This window comes from Ovis canadensis, chromosome 8 (genome assembly GCF_042477335.2).
Source record: "Ovis canadensis isolate MfBH-ARS-UI-01 breed Bighorn chromosome 8, ARS-UI_OviCan_v2, whole genome shotgun sequence".
Classification (NCBI taxonomy): domain Eukaryota; kingdom Metazoa; phylum Chordata; class Mammalia; order Artiodactyla; family Bovidae; genus Ovis; species Ovis canadensis.
In genome coordinates this window covers 82697445-82717147 of record NC_091252.1, presented here as the reverse complement: position 1 = coordinate 82717147, position 19703 = coordinate 82697445, and the positions used below count along the sequence as shown (strand labels likewise).

General features: G+C 36.2%; 1 protein-coding gene across 6 annotated transcripts in view; it reads right to left on the bottom strand.

Annotated features, from left to right (window-relative positions):
* Positions 1 to 19703, bottom strand: part of STXBP5 (syntaxin binding protein 5) — a 206972-nt gene that overhangs the window by 37515 nt on the left and 149754 nt on the right. For 2 of the 6 annotated variants that reach the window (XM_069598647.1, XM_069598645.1), the window contains 3 exons: positions 16588 to 16713; positions 13996 to 14147; positions 8146 to 8211 (listed from right to left, as the gene is read on the bottom strand). In XM_069598647.1, the coding sequence (XP_069454748.1) occupies positions 8146 to 8211; positions 13996 to 14147; positions 16588 to 16713 (344 nt within the window). Of the gene's footprint in view, positions 1 to 637; positions 686 to 782; positions 843 to 8145; positions 8212 to 13995; positions 14148 to 16587; positions 16714 to 19703 lie in introns of all 6 variants that reach the window. The other 4 variants (XM_069598648.1, XM_069598646.1, XM_069598643.1 and 1 more) reach the window with 3 other exon arrangements.

Sequence of the window (19703 nt, the reverse complement as noted above, 5' to 3'; positions counted from 1 at the left end):
TGGCTTTTAAAAATCTTCAGACAAAATTCAAACTTTTATGACTAAAAAATCCTATTTGGATTATATCCCTAAATTTAACTATGTCTTTTATCCCCAAACTTGAAATTTTGAAAATCTTGGAGTGAGTTATTAATTTCAAAGTACCACTCATTTTTACTTGGGGGGCAAGAGTCCTAGAAAATTCCTATTTAACTCAAGGGTAGTACAGATAATAGCCTAAATGTCAATCTTTTCTAAACCATTTCCTTGAAATCTGGAGTCTTAATAATGTGAGGAGGATAGAGTAAAGGCAGGAAAAATACAAATACATTAAAAAAATTCACAACCTTGGAGTAAAAAATTGTACTACTTGTGTCATAAATTGAACCCTGCTTTATTTTAAAATAAGCAAAAATAAAAATTAATAGAGCAATTCACACAGTTAAGTCAGAGGAAGAACTGCACCCCCAATTTAACTGATTTTTGATAATTATTGTCCCAATGAGTTTAGAAGAAACACAGCCCAAGAGATTATCATTTAGCATAGGAATAACAAATTAATATATACAAAACGCAATGCATTAGATAATTTTCTGATGCTGCGTTAGCATTGCATATAGCAAGGATTAGGAACAAAATAGAAATGTCTATTTCCTACCTATATCACTGGCTACCATCTTGGAAAACTTTCTGCTTTTGATCCTCACTGAAAATAATATTTTGATATAAAATGTCAAAATCTATTCAAAGTAAACTAAATGAATTAAATGTAATTAAAAGAAAATACTTTAAAGATACTATACCCTTTTCTATAAAATTATTCATTTTTTGTTCATCATCTGAATTGTGGGGTGATGAAGAACCTACACAGATGAAGACAATGGAAGGAACAGGCATACAGTCAGTCACAAACACTGAGTTGTCACAGGGAAAAGTACAAACAGAGTAATTTGGTAACCCCTAGGATAAGTTCCCACACTACTGGCCACAAGAAAATATTGCATATATAGTTAATAAAAATTTATATAATATTACAGTAGCAATAGCAATTAGTAATACATTATCTTTCAGGGTAGACCAATCTCTAGTATATATATTAACTCTAACCTATAATAATTTTTCCATAAGATACAAGTATTTGGCAAAATCTTCATATATATTGTAAGTTGGAGAATAGATAAATAAAATATAAGGAGCTAACTGTTTGTGAAAGAAAATGTAAAAATTCTTGATATTAGTTAACTGAATAAGGTTTATCTAGTGGCACATAGAATCCTGTACAAGCACTATCCTGATGAGGCTACTTTAGAGTTAGCTTTCTAGATACAAACTTTAAAATTTTATATAAATTGTACTATTATCATACAGGTCTTTAAAATACTGAGGATAATACTTACAATTTTAGGTATGTTCAAATATTTATTTTAATGAGGTATAAGATATTTTATTTCAACTGTGACTTTCAATAAGCTTATCTAATATTTTTATAATTGAGATTTTGTCCTTTTTTCTTAAAAATGTTTCTAAATTTTCATTGTATTTCTTTAACTTCTAACAAATCTTTTTATAAAGGAAATTCTACAAACTATCTATTCTTTACAACACATTTCAAATGATAGACACTAAAATTTTCAAAATTTCTCCAGCTTATAAATCACTTCCCCTCCTTTGAATTCCTGTAAAAGTTTACTTGTTATTTTTCTTATGATGTTAATCACTTAACATCTTATATTTTGAGTTTACACACACTTGACCTTTCCCACTGAACTGAAATGAGAAGCTGGGACCCCTATCTGATTGATCATTTCATCCCTTCAGGACTCAGTGGAGCTCTTAGCATGTAGGAATCTCTAGGTAAACATTTGCTGAATGAATAAACCTTTTCTGCTAGAAGTAAATGTCTAGAATATAACTGGAAGTAAATCGATTTTTCTGTGCTGATTTCTTTTTTATCCCAATGAAAGTACTGAGCCTTAATAAATAAGGTCAAAATTTGACCTTTCCCCACAAAATCATACTTTCTTTTTTTGGCCAGGTGGAAAATATCCTTGAAGTCTCTTCTCAGAACAAGTAAAACCTGTCAACATTGGCAGGAGCCAATTACTTCTAAAATAGTCTCATAAAAATTACTCTTCTAAAACTACCTTATTTTTGCTAAATAGCATTTAGAGAGCCTCATAAATGCTATATACAAAAATATCACACAGGAAACACTGAGCTCAGCAACATTTTCAAGAATATAAATAAGTACCCTCCTTTCTCATATAAATATAATTCATTAAAGAAGATAATAGTTATGAGAAGATGTTATATATAATTTAAAATACTATTCATCTCTGACACTATATAACCACATGAATGTACAAAAATTAATACTTATTTTATTCTATATATTTTATATCAGAATAATAGCAAGATAGCATATCTAAACATGAATATAAAATTATAAAAATGTTCAGTAACTCCAACATAAAAGTAGGCAACATAAGCCATAAACATAAGTAAAAGAAGATCTTTTTTCCCCTAAGTGAAAATGCCTACTACTAGTTGTCAAAACTTCCATGATAGCTTATGAAAAAGTTCCAAAAATGTTTTTAGCATTTTCTACTTGAATATATTTTACAAATTACTATGATTAAACAAGCACAGAAAATACATATAGCTTAAAAATTTTTTTTTCTCTAGGGTACATGGAAACTCCTGAGGTCACCATCTCATGATATGTGGCCTTGTGTTTTCTTCAATTTGAAATGTACATATACAAATACATACATACATATACACACATACACATAAATTTTGGATACAGTACTAAAAATATCCCAACATTACTAAAGTGCTCAGTGAAGCAATCTGAGTTCTCTGAAATAAAGATCAAACAGAGATGGCAGAAATAATTTTCTATGTTAATTCAGGATGGCAAGAATTTTCTATTTCAGAGTTATTGTTGGTTTATTTAAAAATAAATGGAAAGGGAAAATGATACTTGTAATTTGGATTTTCTCAGGATGAGTTTTGAATAGAGATTTGATATTAGTTGCTAAATTATTCAGATCACAAATTTTGGTTATGGGATTTAAATGCTTTTCAAAAAGTTTCTCCTCTCTTATATGTATTATCTCAAATGAACATATTGGTTGTGATAAAGGGCAGATGATGCCCTTTCATTTTCTATAACAGAGGTACTCTTCTTAGTATTTATGATTCTGTTGAACTTCCAACTCACTTTTTATGCATTTCTTCTTCTTCCAAAAATACAAACATTGTTTTCTAGTAACTATTTCCAGAGGTTTATTCTGATTTCTATGATAGTTCTTAGTATTCATGCATGACTAACTATCTCCTGGTATATAAAACATGTTTTAGGTACAATTATTGCCTACTAGTTTGGTTTGCTTTTGTAAAAGTGGTCTTTCCTGGTATGCATGAATGGATACGAGTCTTCAAAAACTCTTCAGAGCATAATCAGGGACTAAACTAAATAAAAGTTTGTGTCTAAAGATGAGAATCTGTGATTTATCAATAATTTCTGAGGTCACAATTTTTACTTTGCATTTCAAACACCTGAAAAATGCCTGGTGTCATAAATTTCTGCATGTTACAACTATATCCTCTTTTCCTGTGAACCAAAGAGCACAGTATATTTGAAAATGCTGAATGATGTTTAAGTTGCTCTGGTACAAAAGAGAGAATCTGGAATTTTTACCACTACGCACTTTTTATATTTACTTATATTGAAGTATACTTACATGTTTATCTCTTCCAACAACACAAGAAAATACTCTACACATGGACATCACCAGATGGTCAACGCCAGAATCAGACTGATTATATTATTTGCAGCCAAAGATGGAGAAGCTCTATACAGTCAGCAAAAACAAGACTGGGAGCTGACTGTGGCTCAGATCATGAACTTCTTATTGCCAAATTCAGACTGAAACTGAAGAAAGCAGGGAAAACCACTAGATCATTCAGTATGACCTAAATTAAATCCCTTATGATTACACAGTGGAAGTGAGAAATCGATTTAAGGGACTAGATCTGATAGATAGAGTGCCTGATGAACTATGGCCGGAGGTTCCTGACATTGTATAGGAAACAGGGATCAAGACCTTCCCCATGGAAAATAAATGCAAAAAAGCAAAATGGCTGGATGAGGGGGCCTTACAAATAGCTGTGAAAAGAAGAGAAGTGAAAAGCAAAGGAGAAAAGGAAAGATACAAACATCTGAATGCAGAGTTCCAAAGAACAGCAAGGAGAGATAAGAAAGCCTTCCTCAGCGATCAGTGCAAAGAAATAGAGGAAAACAACAGAACGGGAAGGACTAGAGATCTCTTCAAGAAAATCAGAGATACCAAGGGAACATTTCATGCAAAGATGGGCTCGATAAAGGACAGAAATGGTCTGGACCTAACAGAAGCAGAAGATATTAAGAAGAGGTGGCAAGAATACACAGAAGAACTGTACAAAAAAGATCTTCACGACCAAGATAATAATGATGGTACGATCACTCACCTAAAGCCAGACATCCTGGAATGTGAAGTCAAGTAGGTCGTAGAAAGCATCACTACGAACAAAGCTAGTGGAGGTGATGGAATTCCAGTTGAGCTATTTCAAATCCTGAAAGATGATGCTGTGAAAGTGCTGCACTCAATATGCCAGCAAGTTTGGAAAACTCAGCAGTGGCCACAGGACTGGAAAAGGTCAGTTTTCATTCCAATCCCAAAGAAAGGCAATGCCAAAGAATGCTCAAACTAAACTAAGATCATGGCATCTGGTCCCATCACTTCATGGGAAATAGATGGGGAAACACTGGAAACAGTGTCAGGCTTTATTTTTTTGGGCTCCAAAATCACTGCAGATGGTGATTGCAGCCATGAAATTAAAAGATGCTTACTCCCTGGAAGGAAAGTTATGACCAACCTAGATAGCATATTCAAAAGCAGAGACATTACTTTGCCAATAAAGGTCCGTCTAGCCAAGGCTATGCTTTTTCCAGTGGTCAAGTATGGATGTGAGAGTTGGACTGTGAAGAAAGTTGAGCATCGAAGAATTGATGCTTCTGAACTGCAGTGTTGGAAAAGACTCTTGAGAGTCCCTTGGACTGCAAGGAGATCCAACCAGTCCATCCTAAAGGAGATCAGTCCTGGGTGTACTTTGGAAGGACTGATGCTAAAGCTGAAACTCCAATATTTGGCCACCTCATGTGAAGAGCTGACTCACTGGAAAAGACTCTGATGCTGGGAGGGATTGGGGGCAGGAGGAGAAGGGGACGCCAGAGGATAAGATGGTTGGATGGCATCACCAACTTGATGGACGTGAGTCTGGGTGAACTCCGGGAGTTGGTGATGGACAGGGAGGCCTGGAGTGCTACAATTCATGGGGTCGCAAAGAGTTGGACACAACTGAGGGACTGAACTGAACTGCACAATTGCACTCATCTCACACGCTAGTAAAGTAATGCTCAAAATTCTCCAAGCCAGGCTTCAGCAATACGTGAACCGTGAACTTCCAGATGTTCAAGCTGGTTTTAGAAAAGGCAGAGGAACCAGAGATCAAATTGCCAACATCCGCTGGATCATCGAAAAAGCAAGAGAGTTTCAGAAAAACATATATTTCTGCTTTAGTGACTATGTCAAAGCCTTTGTGGGGATCACAATAAACTGCGGAAAATTCTGAAAGAGATGGGAATACCAGACCACCTGACCTGCCTCTTGAGAAATCTGTATGCAGGTCAGGAAGCAACAGTTAGAACTGGACATGGAACAACAGACTGGTTTCAAATAGGAAAAGGAGTACATTAAGTCTGTATATTGTCACCCTGCTTATTTAACTTATGTGCAGATACATCATGAGAAACGCTGGCCTGGAAGAAGCACAAGTTGGAATCAAGATTGCCGGGAGAAATATCAGTAACCTCAGATATGCAGATGACAACATCCTTATGGCAGAAAGTGAAGAGGAACTAAAAAGCCTCTTGATGAAAGTGAAAGAGAGTGAAAAAATTGGCTTAAAGTTCAACATTCAGAAAACTAAGATCCATGGCATCTGGTCCCATCACTTCATGGGAAATAGATGGGGAAACAGTGTAAACAGTGTCAGACTTTATTTTGGGGGCTCCAAATTCACTGCAGATGGTGACTGCAGCCATGAAATTAAAAGACACTTACTCCTTGGAAGGAAAGTTATGATCAACTTATATAGCATATTCAAAAGCAGAGACATTACTTTGACAACAAAGGTCCGTTTATTCAAGGTTATGGTTTTTCCAGTGGTCACGTATGGATGTGAGATTTGGACTGTGAAGAAAGCTGAGCATCGAAGAATTGATGCTTTTGAACTGTGGTGGTGAAGACTCTTGAGAGTCCCTTGGACTGCAAGGAGATCCAACCAGTCCATCCTAAAGGAGATCAGTCCTGGGTGTTCACTGGAAGGACAGATGCTGAAGCTGAAACTCCAGTACTTTGGCCACCTCATGTGAAGAGCTGACTCATTGGAAAAGACCCTCCCTGATGCTGGGAGGGATTGGGGGCAGGAGGAGAAGGGGACGAGAGAGGATGAGATGGCAGGATGGCATCACCTACTCGATGGACATGAGTTTGGGTGAACTCTGGGAGTTGGTGATGGACAGGGAAGTCTGGCATGCTACTGTTCATGAGGTCGCAAACACTCGGACATGACTAAGCAACTGAACAGACTGAACTGATCATGTTTATCTACAATTACCTCTTGTTGGGTTATTTCAAATTGTTATTTATACATACCTACTGAAAGTATGCCTTAGGATTAAAAGGAGTATTAATGTACTTTGGCTGAATCTTGTTAAAACACATTTGATGGTCATTTAATATATTAAAAGACAATATATCACATGTCCATGTTTTCCAGTTTGGTTTATAGACTTAACATATTGATAACTGCATTCACATGGCCTTGAGGTAAGGTGAGAAGATCGGAATAGTACTGTATATAGTTGGAGGAAAAACAGCAATAATTAAGAGAGATATTATAATTCAAAATTATATTGAGAAATAGCTTTCATCCTGTGAGACGGGAAGTACATACTGCTCCACATTATTTGTTCAGTGTTATGCTACCAATGTTCAGCCCTAATATTATATATTATAGTTGCATCTATTTTATTAGTGTTATGACTGAACTTAAATGTGAAACTTAAATAATAAGAAAACCAGAAGGTGTATATATTTTAAGAGAAGAAATGATTAGCTTGAGCAATATCAGGAAAATGCAGTTTTAAAAAGAAAACCTCACATAAGCTTTTATGGTCCTACAGCTAATAAAATGGTCAACTGAAATATGAGGAAGTAAAATGCACTTTAGTTTTTCTTATTCTTTAATAATTTATGATATAGCAGAACTGCGCATGGAGGATCAAAATATGTCCATGAACAGTGTTACTTTAAGCTAAGAACAATCTTTCCACGAGAAAGCTGATGAAAAGTCCCAGCCTTCAAACACGTTTATTAAAATTATGAAGTTAAACTATTACATTTTAGCAAATTTTCAATCCACTAAAAAAAAAAACCCGATAAATTCAGGATCCTCAATTTTAATTAAGGAGAATTAAAAGTAATGTTCCTCTGAAATAGTAACATATACATAGGTTACATAAGGCCAATATATGGATAACAAAGGACAAATGCTTTAATATAGCTATAAAATTATATATTACTTTGATTAAATCAAAACCAAATATAACTAGTCTACAATTATTCTAACTGTCCACAGTCACCATTAGACAATAAGTGTTAAAAATCTCTCATAACATTTAAATAGACATTATTCAAGGATTAGAGCACTATTTTACCAGCTGACTCTAGGACTACCAAGAGCAAAGACAAGACTGCAGGTAACTAAACCTCTGATCCAATGGTAAGAAATAAGATCTATTTTCTCCCCAAAAGTGTAAATATTAGAAAGCTAAATAAACTCCTGCATTACTCTCAACAGGTAACACTTGTAGATTTTTATCTAATGCATTTCTTTTAACTTAATTAGAATGCAAAGAATATAGTTATAATTTTAAGAATAAATAGGTAACACAAAAGCTCCATGTAGGTGTATTTTAAATGTTTATCTATAAAAATTTTGCACATTATATTTTTTGTAGCACTACAACTACTAATAAAATAAAAAGCAAATTACCGGAAGTTGGAGATTTGCAGCGATCTTCTGGGACTACTGCCCCTTCACTAATGTCGCACAGACCTGCTGAAAAACAAAACCCAGACCAAGTCACACCACACACAAGTTTATGTAAGTGCAGTTGTACCTCCTATTTACAGTACATTTCTAATGACAGTCCAGTTTTAAAAACTAAACAGGTTATCAGACTATGATGTTCAATAGCTTTGAGATAGGAATATAGCAGCATTCTGATATTAAAACTAATACAGAAGTCACCAGTTAAATCAGTAACAATTTTCAATCTGCTGTTCTTCAAGGACATTAGACATAACATAGGATTTTGTTCAAAGTCAGCAATTTGAGGGCATATGATATACTGCTTATTAAATTTCTCTTGAGGGAAAAATTTATTTGGTGACTTTTTTGGTGATTTTTTTTTTTTTTTACATTATAGGGACTCCCAACTCATGTCTCAAAGTTGTTTCTGCTAAGTATATTTCAAATATACTCCCTTAAATATTACTGACAAATAATTAAGAAAATATTTTGTACCACCAAATTTGCAACATTTAAAATACAATCATACCGTGTTTTATTGCATTTTTCTGAAATTGCTTTTTTTGAAAAACAAATGGAAGGTTGTGGGCACCTTGCATGGAGATGGCCTACAGACACCATTTTTTTTTAACAGTATTTGTCACTTCATGTTTCTATGTCATATCTTGGTTAATTCTCATAACAATCACAAAAGAGTTTGAAATATTACATTTTCTATGATGATCTGTGATCACAATCTTTAATGTTACTATTTTTAATTGTTTTGGGGCACCACACACCACACTCACATAAGATAGCAAACTTAGCTAAGAAACATCTGTGTTCTGACTGCTCCATTGACCTGCCCTTCCCATCTTTCTCTCTCTTTCTCCTCAGGCTTCCCTATTCCCTGAGACACAAAATTGAGAGTACATCAGTTAATAACCCTACAATGGCCTCTAAGGGTTCAGGTGAAAGGATGAGTCAGTCAGTCACTCTCTGTTCTCTTTAAATCCAAAACCAGAAATAATTAAGCTTGGTGAGGAAGGCATGTCAAAAACTCAGGAAGGCTAGAACCTAGGCCTCTTAAGCCAAACAGTTATCCAAGTTGTGACAGTAAAGGAAAAGTTCTTGAAGGAAGTTCAAAGTGCTACTCCAATGAACACATGAATGATCGAGTGAAATGGCCTTGCTCTGACAGGCAGAAAGCTTCAGTGGTCTGGATAGAAGATTCCATCAGTCACAACATCCCTTTAACCCAAAACCCAATCCAGAGCAAGGCCCTAACTCTCTTTAATTTTATGAAGACTGAGAGTGGTATGGAAGCTGCAGAAAACTCTGAAGCTGGAAGAGGCTGGTTCATAAGCATTAAGAACAGAAGCCATCTCCACAATACAGAAATACAAAGTGAAGCAGCGAGTTATCCAGGAAATCTAGTAAGATAATTAATGAAGGTGACTATACCAGTCAACAGATTTCCAATGTAGATGAACAGCCTTCTACTGGAAGATGCCATCTAGGACACTCATAGCCAGGGAGCTTGGGATAGCTGGGCAATGGACAAAAGCTGCATGTCTAGGCCTCAGAAGTTATCAGGTGTGAAATCAACATATGTGCACGTTATGACCAGTATCTGCCTTTCTACTCCTCTGGTAAAAGACATAACGTCACAATCTTTACAGTCCCTGAGAGAGCTCTCACAGAAACATTTAGAGAATGCTGAGTACTGGACTGGGCTTCCCAGGTGGCGCTAGCGGTAAGGAACCCGCCTGACAATGTAGGAGACATAAGGGCACAGGTTCAAGCTCGGGAAGCTCCCCTGGAGGAGGGCATGGCAATCCACTCCAGTACTCTTGCCTGGAGAATTCCACAGATGGAGGAGCCTGGTGGGCTACAGTCCATAGGGTCACAAAGAATCAGACATGTCTGAAGCAACTTAGCACACACGAGTACTGAATTGAGTTTATAAGGAGTGTCTTCTATTTTGAACTGTGTCTTACTGTCTTCACTGAATAGGGAGCTTTTGAATGACAGTTTTTTTTTTTCTTTTTAACTTTCATCAAACTAATGATTCTAGAAAAACAGAAAAACTAGTCTTTCTAAGATCATAGATTAATTATAGGTATGCATGTATTAATCTCTGACATAATATCTATATACATAAATAAACTTTTCCTTGATAAAGCCTTAAGATAGCAGGTCTTTAAACAGTAGAGATATATGGAAACAATTCAAGTGTCTATTGGTAGATGCATAGATGAAAAAGAGTTATAAATATACAATGGAATATTATTCAGCCATAAAAATGAATGAAATTTTGCCATTTGTGACAAGTGGATGGACCTTGAGGACATTATGCTAAGTGAAGTAAATCAGGCAGAGAACGACAAACACCATGTGATCTCATATTCCTCAACTAAGTAAATAAATAGCAACAATATGTTCCAGTATTACAATGAGCTTGGTACTGAATAAAAATAATCAATTTTGAAATTTTGAGCCTTTGGCATTTTGTCAACTGTTTGAGCAAACTCTGGGAGACAGTGGAGGACAGAAGAGCCTTGTGTGCTACAGTCCATGGGGTCACAAAGAGTTGGATATAACTTAGCGACTGAACGACAACTAAACTCTATAAAAATGTAGTAAGAGATGTTAATTTTCCGTCTTAAAACAGCCTAGGAGGAATCATTTAGGAAACTAAATTCAAGTGTGATAGGAATAATTTAGTTATTAAATTCTGGAATAAGCTAAAAATCCCTTCCATGCTTTCCATCTGACTCAGGGTAAAAGCTAAAGTAAAGTCCAAGAAGACTGGTTGATGTATATGATCCTATGGTACGTGACTGTGGTATTCATTATGTGACTATGGGTATCCCATTACCTCTCTGACTTTATTTCCTCTCCTACCTACTTCACCATCTCCCTGACTCTCATCAGCCACACTGATCCTTCACTGTAACCTTGAACTCACTAGTTACACTGCTTCTGAGCCACTGTACTTGCTATTCTCTACCTGAAATGTTCTCTCTACAGACACCCTCATGAAGAACAGCTGTCTCCTTTAAATCTTCGCTCAAGATGCTCTATTTAGAATGTAACACCCTTGTCACTATTTCAAATCCCCCTCATTTAATTATTTTCTCCTTTGGCACTACTATGTAACTTAATATATACCACTTATCTTTTCAAACTCTGTCTTTTCCAGTATAATGTGAGCTACATGAGGGTAGAGTATTTGGTCTGTTTTAATACTGTGCTGGCTGAAAAGTTTGTTTGGGCTTTTCCGTAAGATGGTATGTGTGTGTGTGGGGGTGTCTGACTCTTTGAGACATGAATGGACTGTACCCTGCCAGGCTTCTCTGTCCATGTAATTTTCCAGGCAAAGACATTGGAGTAGGTTGCTATTTCCTACTCCAGGGGATCTTCCCGACCCAGGAACGGAACCCACGTCTTTTTGCCGCCTGCATTGGCAGGCGGATTCTTTACTACTGCACTACCTGGTAAGATGATATAGAAAAACCCAGTTGAACTTTCTGGTCAACAACCCAACAGAATTACGATAATCAGCAGATACATATATGTAGCTGAACTACTTCACCACTACTTGTACCCTGTGACAGTTTCATAATTTTTATTATGAAAATACTGTAGATATTTTACTCAATAGTTCAACTGTATTTTAAGACAACTACAAAACACTTAAATGACAATGTTTTGTCTCACAAAATAATTTCATGAGTGCCATCATATTCTTTATGAAAACCTACTAGCACCAAGTAGTAGCAAAAAAAAGTTTCTCCATTCATACTGATCTATTATAAAAGACAGAACAACTTCATGGTATTTGGGCTTCACTTCAAGAATATATGCTAAAACATACACTTTAGCAAAAAATCTTTTTTGCATCAATGTAATCAAAGAATTTTAGTAACAATTATTCTATATTTTATTTTATTTAAAATATAAATATATTTTAGAAGCAAGACATAAATATTCTTGAAATGTTAAAGTATGTTTTAAAATAATTTTCTCTTAATTTTTAACTTTTTCTTTCTCCTTAATATTGTTCAAGTGAGCATAACAATAACATCTTAAACTGATAAAAATTTAAGTAGTTCTCCTGCTTAAGTTCTCCTGCTTACACATTTATACCTAAATGTGTAACTCTTCAATACAAACTGAAGCATATAATAATATGAATAATATGATAATGCTTATTAAAGAATAAAATAGGATACAATGGAATGCAAGAAAAAAAATTAAAATCACATGGTGGAATTGGTCTTTAACCTTGGATGAATTTAGGTATTTAATTTCTAGTAATTTTATGTAAGTTATGATGAGGTACTAACAAGAAAAGAAATTAATTTCATGAGTAATGAAACTTTTACCACTCCTTTTCTATCAAGACAATGTTTAACTTTCTGACACTATATATTAATTTCTTTGCTTTATAAAGAAACTGGATTGGAACACAAATATTTCAGTAGCTGTTTTCATTTATATATTATGAGATGAATTTAAATAATGAGTATATTATTTTAGATATAGAATGCTTTAATAAGCTTTTTAAAAAATAAATGAGAAAAAAATAGTTTTACAGACAAAATACACTGTCATGACTTTACTGACGTGGAATGAATAACTTACTTAAAAAAGAAGAACGGAGTTTTTTCACAGATTCAGAATATAAGCTAGAAACGCCGCACATGCAAGAAGTCACAATCAGCATGCCTCAGTGAAGCAACGAAAAGCAAAAGAAAAAAAAGGAGACAAAGATACTAGAATGGTATGGTTGGGACAACAATTTCTGAAGATAACACATGACAAAATGATCACATAGACAAAAACAGAAAAAAATATTCAACTATTGCCAAAGTGACAGTAAGATCTATAATCCATCACCTTTTTCTTTTCTTCTGTCGTGAATTATGAGAGGTATTTAGTATCAGCAAAAATGTTTAGAAAGCAACTGAGAAATGAATGTCAGAAAGAATTTTAATTCAGAGAGTCTGAGTTAGGAGATGTAGATCAGGGCTTCCCAGTGGCATTTTGCAAACAGGTTAGGTTACATCTGCCACAGATGGAGTTCTCTTGAATCCCTGGTCCCCCTGGGCAGGTCCTAGGGAGTATGGAGCTCAGAGATCAGTCACCACCACTGGAGGCCCCATTAACATATGTCTACATGCCAGAGATCCAATGTCATTTTCTGTGTCTGCCATAAGGTTTGGGAAAAAAAAAAAAAGGTGAGGAGTACTGGTATAAACAGCTAACTATATATGTGTTCCATGAGGCATTAGTATTGAAACATTCAAAATAAGATTAATTATCTAGCAAACACAAAAGAATGCTATAGAGAGAATTCTTAATGGATCTGGGCTTGCACTGAATCTGTCTGAGAATGCTGTATCTCACAGAGTTCAAATTCACTTTTGCATCTACATTTTTTTTTTCATGTGGGAAATTATTCCTTTGATACTCAAAACAATAAACTGCTGGTCTCACACTATTAAACAGTAAAAGGGACAGAACTATGAAATTAACTTTTGTTCTGTAATGATAAATTTTCCCATCATAGTAATTTAGCTAAAGAAGTCTGAAACTGTGGTTCCTTCCCAATGTTAAATAAAATCTTAGAATATTAAAAACAAATGCATAAACTAATAACAATAGAAAACAAAAAAGGAGGTTGATACCTTTTACTATTTTTTTTGACAGTTTATACAAACAGACACAATCAGATAAGCTATTTACCTAACGGAAGTACTTATATTCACAGAAGTAACTTGGCATTTATGGAAATCCTAAAGCTCAGGATTTCTTTCTTTTTACCTCCTGAAGGTTGTCGAGATTTACGAGGAGATCGGGGTTCTCTCCGATAAGGATCATTGGAGCCATACAATTCAATAGTGCCCAGGTTGAGGAGTACTGCTTTCTGGAGGTAGTCAACCATCGCAATGCCATTACAATTGCCAAAAACTACCCTAGGAATAGGAAAAGAACAAACATTTTAGCACAATTAAATAGTTGGAAGAAAATGTAGTCTACAGGGCTAAAAAAGCATGATGGGTCTTTAAGAAAACTCCTTTTGAAATAAAACACTATTACAGACATGCAAATATGGGTTACATATGCCTTCTGATGGAGCTGTGCAGATCTTCTGTATCAATGCGTACAAATCAACATAAAAAATCTGATGTGGGAGTTGAAATTTAACCAAAGACATAAACCCCCACACTAAACAATATGACATCCATTTTTCTGACTATTTTGAATTCCTCAGGGGAAGACATTCGTTTCTACTGGGGAATAGGGCATTACACATTTGGAAAAGTTTTGGTAATTTCTACAGTCAAGGGTAAAACATAGAAAGCGTAAATCTCGGAGGCCTCCCTTTGGAGTATTCCAAATACTTTCTCAATCGTGAGTCGGGAAGTACAAACAAACTATGAATAAAAACGACTATAAATGAAGGAACTTTCTTCATTTAAGATCCCGTAAGCCAGGTGTCGAAAACGAACATGCATAGAGGGGCTATGTAAGTAAGTAAAACACGCCAACTAAGGACTGTAGGGACCTGAAGAGGGAACAACTCATCTAAACAGGGGAAGCTTCACCTCAGCTCCTGCTAACTGTGGCTGACCAGGAATGAGACATGGGCTAGATAATCGAACTTTTCAATTAGAGCTCTAAATGTGGATTTTCACATTGAAAAGTCTTGGCAACTAGTTCAAATTTTGAAAATACACAAAAAAGCCTAAACAAAATATAGTTGTGAACCCAGTCAGGACTGTGAGCAACTGATTTGCAACTTCCTCTGAAACATTCTATTGCTTATTTCTGGTTTGTTTCTCTTATGGCTGTGTATAGCAAAATATTAAAAAAAAAGAAACATCTGTGCTTTCACATTGTGGGACAGCAAATAAAAGACATTAGAGAAGACTGTAGCCAGTCTTAGTTACGTGTACAAATGCAAGAAATAGGGTAGGTGGTAGTAGCTATTAGAAGGAAGAAGGAAGAGGAATGAGTTCCTAGGGCTAGAATCAAGGAAGGAGACAGTGACCTACACAAGATAAACAGCTCTGGACCAAACAGTTGGCATGTGGTTTCTCTTTTATCACAATGTTGATTTTTAAAAAAAATAATTTTATTGATTGATTGATTTTTGGTTACACTGGGTTCTTTGTTGCGGCATGGTCTTTGATCTAGTTGAGGTGAGCGGGGGTTACTGTCTAGTTACAGTGTGTGGGCTTCTCACTGCAACGGCTTCTCCTGTTGCAGAGCACAGGCTTTAGGGCATGCAGGCTTCGGTAGCTGAGGTCCGTGGCTCGGCAGCCGAGGCTCCTGGGTTCTAGAGCACAGGCTCAGTAGTCGTGGTGTGCGGGTATAAATTACTCTGGGAGGCGGGATCTTCCCAGACTAGGGACTGAACCTGTGTCTCCTGCATTGGTAGGTGGACTCTATACCATTGAGGCACCAGGAAGCCTGACAGTGTTGATTCTTAAAACAAAAGTAAATACTTTATGACTTTATCCTATTATAATAAAAAGTATGTACTATGAACACCATACACTTGAAGGCATGAATTGATAAGTAAAAACACACCTGAAGTACAGATGAATACTTTACTAAGCTATTACTATGTCTTTACAGTTTTTACAAGTTAACTATGGAAGGAGAAAGAATAAATTATGCAGCTATGGTTCAACATTTACAGAATCAATTTAGAACATAGTCTTTTGGGTTGATGTTAGACTTTTATTATACCAAACATTAATATGGAAATTATTTCTTTTTTAGTTTTTTATTTTTTTAATTTTAAAATCCTTAATTCTTACATGCGTTCCCAAACATGGAAATTATTTCTCAGAGTACATCAAGGTGAGGACAGATTCACTGATCTGTGAGATATTTAACTTTAGATAAGGAAGTAGTAACAAGCACATCCAGAGTAAATTATTCAGAACAGAAAGTGAAAGTGAAAGTGAAGTCACTCAGTCGTGTCCGACTCTTTGTGACCCCATGGACTGTAGTCTACCAGGCTCCTCAGTCCATGGAATTTTCCGGGCAAGAGTACTGGAGTGGGTTGCCATTTCCTTTTCCAGGTGATCTTCCCAACCCAGGGACTGAACCCAGGTCTCCCACATTGCAGGCAGATGCTTTACCATCTGAGCCACCAGGGAAGCCATTCAGAACAGAAGTATGTTCTTAAAATGTTGTATAAGCTTCAATGTCAGATCAAATTCAGTGTTTATTTGGAACATTCAGAACAGAAGTATGTTCCAAATAAACACTGAATTTGATCTGACATTGAAGCTTATACAACATTTTAAGTGATATAATAAGGATCACCCATTCTCTTTTTAAAAATATAAAATGCATGGAATACAATGAAGAGACACAGAAATACATAAATATACTTACAATCCATAGGAAGAATTAACTGCCAGACTGGTTATTTGTTGTGGTGGTTCTCCACTCACCCACACCAACTGTATAACTAATTCTGTCTGATAACCTGGAGACTGTTTAAGTGGAGAACTTTTAACTCTGGAAGAAAGGAAAACGTGTTGCCTTTTAACACATCTTCAATTATCTTATTAGCCTATGTAATTATAAAGTCATCCACCAATAACTATACAAAAATAACTTTATATATGAAAATATATAATGAAAATATATGAAAATAACTTTATATATGCAAAAATCAGAATCCTGTCTTCTAGAATCATTTAATCTAGTTGGAGATGCAACAAATCATAGGTAAGTTCCACATATAAATTGAGGAGGGAGAAGTGAAAGGGGAGAGGAGGAAGTGGGTAGAGAGGAATGAAAGAAGACCAGGGAAGGACGGAGAGAAGAACAAAGAGAAGCTGCACTCTAGGTCTTGAGAGGAAAAAAAATCAAGTTGCAGAAAAAACCCAAGACAGAAGAGTAGACTTAAACTTTGATAAAGGTGGAGTATAAGTAGATGAAAACTGGCCTAAAACATAAGGGATTAGGGAAAATGTATAAAAAATGTGAGCAATTTATTTTTGTTTGCATAACCACTTTTACTACTAAAAAATCTATTTTGACTTTGAGTTGGTAGTATTTTTGATAGCATAGAAGTCAAGTGAAGTGAAATTCGCTCAGTTGTGTCCGACTCTTTGCGTCTCCAGGCCAGAACACTGGAGTGGGTAGACTTTCCCATCTCCAGGAAATCCTCCCAGTCCAGGGATCGAACCCAGGTCTCCTGCATTACAGGCAAATTCTTTACCAGCTGAGCCACAAGGGAAGCCCAAGAATACTGGAGTGGGTAGCCTTTCCCTTCTCCAGCGGATCTTCCCGACCCAGGAATCGAACCGGGGTCTCCTGCATTGCAGGAGGATTCTTTATCAACTGAGCTATCAGGGAAGCCCCTTGATAGCATAGACTCTTCCCCCCAAAACTGCTGCTGCTGCTAAGTCACTTCAGTCGTGTCCGACTCTGTGTGACCCCATAGAAGACAGCCCAGCAGGCTCCCCCGTCCCTGGGATTCTCCAGGCAAGAACATTGGAGGGGGTTGCCATTTCCTTCTCCAATGCATGAAAGTGAAAAGTGAAAGGGAAGTCACTCATTCGTGTACAACTCTTCGCGACCCCATGGACTGTAGCCTACCAGGCTCCTCTTTCCATGGGATTGGCCAGGCAAGAGAACTGGAGTCAGTTGCCATTGCCTTCTCCACCAAAACTGCTGGATAGTGTCAAAAAATTGCCTTTGCAAAAAAATATACTAACAAGATAAAGACGTAGGAAAGCCATAAACAAAGATTAACAAGTGTATATGTTTGGTCACAGTAGAAGGTATATGTAGTAATAGTAAGAATTAAAAAAAAAAAGTCACTATAGCGAGATAGGCCAGGGCCAGACTTTGGAGGTCTGTGAGGTCTAGCTGCAAAGGTCTGATGTTGGTAGAAAGAACTCAGGGCTCTGAAGTGCTAGAGTGTGAGTCTTGGTTCTGCCACTTAACGTCTTCCTGTTTGAAAGTGGGAATATTTTACTTAATCACAGTATAAGGATACTGTGAGTGCCTATGAGAGAATTTTTTCAATGGCCAAATTATGCAAAAGGCATACAATTTCATTATTAAAGTTAAAAGACAGCGAAGGGTTTAGGAGAAATATTTTGGGAAGATTAACTGTAGAACTTTACAAGATGACGTAGAATAAGAAGACTCATGAGGAACTTCCTGTGATTCGTGTGATGCAAAATAATAAGACAGATTTGAAACCCATGAACTAAGTCTTAAAAAGGTTCATAAACTCCATTAAGGTGGATACCTTGCATTACTTTTAATACTCCAGCAGATGAGGTATTCAGTATTTATTGAATTAATAAATGAGCTGCAGACTGATTAGAGGCGGAGGAGGGGAGAAAAAGAAGACAGTGATTCTAAGTTTTGAAAAAGAAAAAGATGTCAGGATGAAGAGCCAGTCTTAGAAGATGTGGTAACTTTGACAGGATGGTAGGGGTCTTCAAGTGAACTATTCAGCAAAACAGTTATACTCACTTATATTGAGTGAGTTCCCACAAAACTTATATTGGTTAAACTTGTTATAAGCATGTTAGAGGGAGGGAAGGAGGGGTTTGTCTATAAATGTGAGACTTCTAAGGAATAAAGTTACTAAGCTAATGCCTTTATTACTTGTAAACGTCAAGTGAATTTGGAAGATAAAATTTTTATAAAATATGAGCTATCTGTGTGACTACTTTTACTATTAAAAAAATCTACTTTTACTTTAAGGTGGGGACATTTTGATTGCAGACTCTCCAGTAACTGTTCTTGTAAAACATACACAAAGCCTGGGTATTCTAATGATTCTTGAGGCTTCTGCCTTGGAGTAAATGTATAAAGAAGGACAGCTGGAAGTCTATTCTATGTTTAACCTCCTGACACTAAACTCAGAGAACCCTTTGGATCATTTAGTTGGTACTTCCATGAAGAATACCACAACACCAGACCTTTTGCTGTCATATTTGCTAGACTCAGTCCAGGTAAGAAAAGGGTCACGATGTTTTCAAAGTTTTGGAGTAAATGTGAATCACCAAGAGTACTCTTAAAATGAACTGAGTTGCAGTCACAACTGCCTGTGCAAAGTCTGCAAGTTAATATACTCAGAACTACACACTGGCTGAAGCAGAAGTTCTAATTTTCCTCCGGGAAACACCCACTGATCGGCTACAGCCATCCACCTCAAAAGACAAAAATAAACACTGAGTAGCATTTCATCTCCACCAGAGACAGCCTCTGTTGATACAAGCATAGCCTGCAGAGTCTGAGTGTGCTATTTTCTCCCTGTATGAATTAAATAAGCTTCAAGGAAGTATCCACTGTCCCTCTGGCATACTTATGCGCACCTTAGATTCTCAGGGCTGCCCTCGTGGTTCAGTTGGTAAAAAGTCTGCCTGCAATGCTGGAGACCTGGGTTCAATCCCTGGGTTGGGAAGATACTCTGGAGAAGGGAATGGCTACCCACTCCAGAGTTCTGACCTGGAGATATCCATGGACTTATATAGTCC